This window comes from Hippocampus comes, unplaced genomic scaffold (genome assembly GCF_001891065.2).
Source record: "Hippocampus comes isolate QL1 unplaced genomic scaffold, H_comes_QL1_v1.1 scaffold238, whole genome shotgun sequence".
NCBI classification, from domain to species: domain Eukaryota; kingdom Metazoa; phylum Chordata; class Actinopteri; order Syngnathiformes; family Syngnathidae; genus Hippocampus; species Hippocampus comes.
In genome coordinates, this window is record NW_017806177.1 from 279,439 (window position 1) to 284,114 (window position 4,676).

Here is a 4,676-nt window from a genome sequence, read left to right on the forward strand (position 1 = left end):
CTGACTGCAAGGCTTGAAAGTTCAGCAGGTATACAGCGTGGAAACACATGCTTCAGTTTCATGGAGGAACACTTCGCTGCGGCTGCCGTTAATACATCCACACACAATAGCATGCAGTTTGTTGCTCTCTCTTTTTGTGTGTGACAATCTCACACAAGTGCCCATGCAAAAACACAAGTCGGAAATACAATAACAGTCTCATAGTCAGACACACTCGCACGCGGAGTCGTAGACAATGACGGCCTTCAGTCAGGCTCACGCGCACACACAATAATAAAGTCTGTCTCACACACACATACACAGTCTGAGTCACGAGCACAATCTTACTCACACTATCTCTCTCTCTCTCTCTCTCTCACGCACGCGCGCACACATGCACACACAAAAAGTTTCAAGCATACTCATAGACACACGAGCATGCACAAACACAATCTCAGTTACACACACACAGACTTAGTCATGCACATTCAAAAATACAATCTCCGCCTGACAACAGACTGTACCTTCAGTGTGTCACACGCGCTCAATTAAGTTTCCTGTTGTATGCATCCCAGGGAGTGAATATTTCCTTCGGCGGCTACAAACAGCTGTTTCACATCCTCTCATTGGCCACAATATTAGGTACACCGGCACAATCCAAAGAGCTCAATTTGGAGCGCTTGTGCAGCTCTTTTCTTGAGACCTTTGTCAATATGCAAGTCTTTGGAATCACTAATAAGCGAGGTCGGCATTTTTCATTTCTTTCTACGTATATAGTTGAAGGATGGACAACAAGGTACCAAAAACCAGAATCTCACGTACCTTTAACTCATTCAGTACCAGCCAATTCTGGACCAAGTCTGAAAAGACGTTTAAAAACGTCTTTGGGAGTGAATGAGTTAATAGGAAATGCGCACTTACCCCCAAGCGAGGAGTCGTTGGCTTTCAGCCCGTCGGCGACGAGCTCGTACTGGAAGGCAGTGATGCGCCGGCTGATGTCAGCACGTGGGACGGCCTCGATGAAGAGCGCCCCCTCCAGGATGCCGAAGCAGTGCACCTTTGCCGGAGCCTGGTCTTCCTCACGGAGCAGCAAGCGCAGACGGCCGTTCAGGTCCAGGTAGATGTTGCTTCCGCTGGAGTCGGCGGCGGGCTTGATGCAGACGGAGAGGCGGGCGGCGGCGGGGGAGGCGATGTTGGGCCGGAGGTTGACGATGATGGCGCCCGTGGGGTACAGCCACTCCAGGGATCCCTGGGCGCAGCGCAGGTACACCTGCTCCACGTCACGCGTGTGTCCCTCGTGAGTCAGTCCACTGCGGGACAACATGGAGAGGCGCATGCATTAGCAGGCCAGTGCTATTTCATTTTTATTTCCGTGCTCCTACTCAACCGGCAGGGGAATGAGCTTGCTTGCGTGCCAGTTGAGTAGAAGCACTCGTGGCTAAAACCAAACGGTGGCAGCATTTTCACTCTATGGACCTGGATTTGACATTTCGTCCACTAAAATGAGACTAAAGTAGTCACGACAACAGTGACATTGTAGTTACGGTTTCTCTTGGAGGGCCGTTCTGAATTTTGGGAAACCATATGAATGTTTGATCACTTCCACATATTACATATACAGCACACAAAAAATTGATGGATAACTAGTTTTAAAATCAGAAGTCAACTGTAATGACTGTTATTGTGAATTACATATGAGAATTTGAACATTTGGTTCAGACTTTAGCAAGCATCATGGAACTTGACATGCTTGATTTGCTTTCGCAGGCCACATAAAATGATGTGGCGGGCCACATCTGGCCCTCGGGCCTTGACTTTGACACCTGTGTCATCGAGTAATATTTATGAATCAAGGGATAGGTTAAGGGGAATGTTTTTTAACAGTGGATGGTAAAATCCATCTGCGCAAGCTTACACAGGTCAAACTTAAAAACAAAAAATGAAAATATCTGCGATGTGCTGGAAAATCAGTAAAGACGATTAAGAATACACTTCGGGACACAAAAATCCACCACTGTTGGCATCCATTTTAGACCAGCCGGCTAATTGACCAGGCCAGAGTTTTTGGGACTCTGTTCACATTGGTTGAAAAAAACTTGAGGAAACTGCTGCAATGGAAAGGAGGCCAAAGCGACCCACCCGCCCCCTTTTCCCTGTGGAGCTGTGGCCAAACACAGTCCTGGCGGGCTGCCTTTGGAGGCAGAACTGCATGAATAGCCGTCCGCAGGGGCCTCCGAGCAGACAAGGGCCGCAACAGTAGCCGCGAATGCTGCGTGCGAGTGCAAATGCAGGTCACGCAGGCAACCTCTCGGGCTTTCAATCCGCCAAAGGCAGCCGAGGAGGCTTGTCCGGGCAGCACCTCGGCTTGCGGCGCCAGCGTCCACCCAACCGCCGCCTGCCAAATTGAATGCCCCAAAAAATCGCCATCCGTCAGTCAGCCAGTCATTCTGCGGCCGGAAGGCAGGAAACCATCAGCAGCCGAGCGGAGTGCCAAGCGCGCGGTCGGACACCGGTGGGAGAAACGCCCCGTTTCCTGAAAATGAGATCCCCCCCGCCCCCACCCCATTCGAAACGCGGCGTCCATCTGAGAAGCAGAAAACGAAGCGGGGCACACGCAGCTCGGCTCGGCGTGCCTTTAATTAACTAAAGCCTCTTCCCCACTTCCATCATTTCTGCATGCAATTAAAGTAGTTTAGTCAACAGGGCGCTAATGAATACCAGATTATTGGTGCACGGCTCAAAGCAGTGAACAGTATGCCCCTCCTGACTGGAGGATTAGAGGGGGGAAAAAAACGAAACCACAGTATTCAGGCAAGCCTTTAAAGTGCAAAACACTTTACAGCAGATGTTTGACGGAAGGGGTGTGCAACCAAACTGTGATTATCATTTTCACTTGATGCAGATTTTTTTTTTTTTACAAGCGTGTCTGCTCATTCACACTTAAGTGATCACGAAAACCTTTTATTCGAGGGGACAAACGCGCAAATACAAAATGATAACGCTCGCCAGGAGCTGCTGTTGGCCACAACGCACACAGAGATTTTTACACGCAAGCTCACCAGCCAACCAGACTGACTCTAGCTCCGATGTCACTCACTCGGCCACACCCCTTACAGACACACACACACAACATACAGTGTATAAAGAGTAAAGTGTGTATATTAATTGACTTTCTCAATTCCAATGCTGAACAAAGCAAAATTCTTCACAGGCCTGAACCACAAAATGTGCAAGGCTGCTGTGTTGGATATTAGCTGTTATTAAAGTATTTTATCATACTTTACACTAAAATACTGAACAAGAAGTCACATCATGGACCGTAAAGAAATGTTTCACTTTCTAAGGATCCTTCCTATGTTGCTTCCAGCCTCATATTATGCAATGGTGGAATTTCTAGATGTGGGGCTTCTGTGGTCTTTCTTGTTAGTTGATGTCAACGTCATCGCCGTAAACGACAATTGAGCATGAAAAATATTCATTTTCCTTCTTTCGAAGCATCCTATGATCATTAAAGCCACTACTAGCACTAAGGAGATTGGGAGCAATTTTAGGATTGCCAGTTTGTTTTGTGATACATTATTACCCTTTCTGTCAATGTTATGATCGTGTTCAACACAGTTTCGTGCGTTCTGATCATAAAGGAACCACGTTGGATTTGGAAAAAAGATCAGGAAAAGGGTGCTCAAATTTGCACAGTACTGTAGCTGGTAATTGTGTCCACAATTCGGTTTGAGAATTATTTCAAGATATTTGTGGACAAATATTGGTAGACTTTGTAGCACTGTTTAAGTAAGTTCCAATACAGAGGGTGAGCAAGTGGCCAAATACAGGGACGAGACTCATTTTAAACAGCCTTAAAGAACAATAATTTACGTTTAGGACAACGTGAGACCATGAACACGACTTTGGCACTCAAAATCTTACTATTTTACTATTTCCCGGAGACAACTTGAATTGACTTAAAAGTTGTTACGCTTTACAACGTTCAGGAGAAAGTTAATGGAAGGGCTCCAATTGTTTCAGCTCATGAAATGGCTGCTCAGGTTAATTGGCTGGAAATGATGAATGTGTGTGTATGTGTTTTTTTTTTTTTGCTCACCTTCCCTTCCAGCTGCACTGGTCGCTCGAGTACTGGCAGAGAGAAGTCCGACATCGGCTGAGGAGGACGACGGCGGCGACGACGAGAGGTAGCCAGAGAGAGGCGAGCAGCCGCTGGCTGAGCATGTTTGTCTTCCTTCGCCTCTTCTCGGCCTCAAAGTGGCTTCAAAGTCCGCCGCCACATTTCCTTCCAGCCGTCCACTCGGCTTGGAGCAACCCCCGGCTTACTCTGTTTATTAGTCCTTCCGTGAGTCGCTTCGGCGTTCAAAATTGAAAGTTCCTCCGGTGCCCGCCGCGGTGGACTCTGCGCGTTTTCACTAAGTTCCTCCGCAAAAAAAACTCTCAGTGCTCCGAGTTTGGATATGACCGTGAACGCTCCTCCCACGTCACGCCCCGTTCAGCAGCCGCTTGTTTATCGCGGAAAGAGGCCTTCAAATAATCATACCCTCGCTCGGATATTTCACTGTCAAAAAAAAAAAAAAAAATGCAGGTCGAAGTAGTTTTCTGTTACGATAAAACAAGTGTCCTTCGGTCAGAGGTGGCAAAAGCACTACAGTAGAAGTAAAGACACCATTAAAAGTAGAAATAACTACTCTTTC

The 4,676-nt window shown here is 47.4% G+C and overlaps 1 protein-coding gene across 1 annotated transcript in view; it reads right to left on the bottom strand.

The window, feature by feature from the left end:
• Positions 1-4,476, bottom strand: part of metrnla (meteorin like, glial cell differentiation regulator a) — a 6,464-nt gene extending 1,988 nt beyond the window's left edge. Inside the window, exons 1-2 of the mRNA XM_019897370.1 lie at positions 4,079-4,476; positions 901-1,289 (exon numbers count right to left, since the gene is read on the bottom strand). Of these exons, the coding sequence (XP_019752929.1) occupies positions 901-1,289; positions 4,079-4,203 (514 nt within the window). The 5' untranslated portion in view covers positions 4,204-4,476. The remainder of the gene's footprint in view (positions 1-900; positions 1,290-4,078) is intronic.
• Positions 4,477-4,676: the final 200 nt, after the last annotated feature.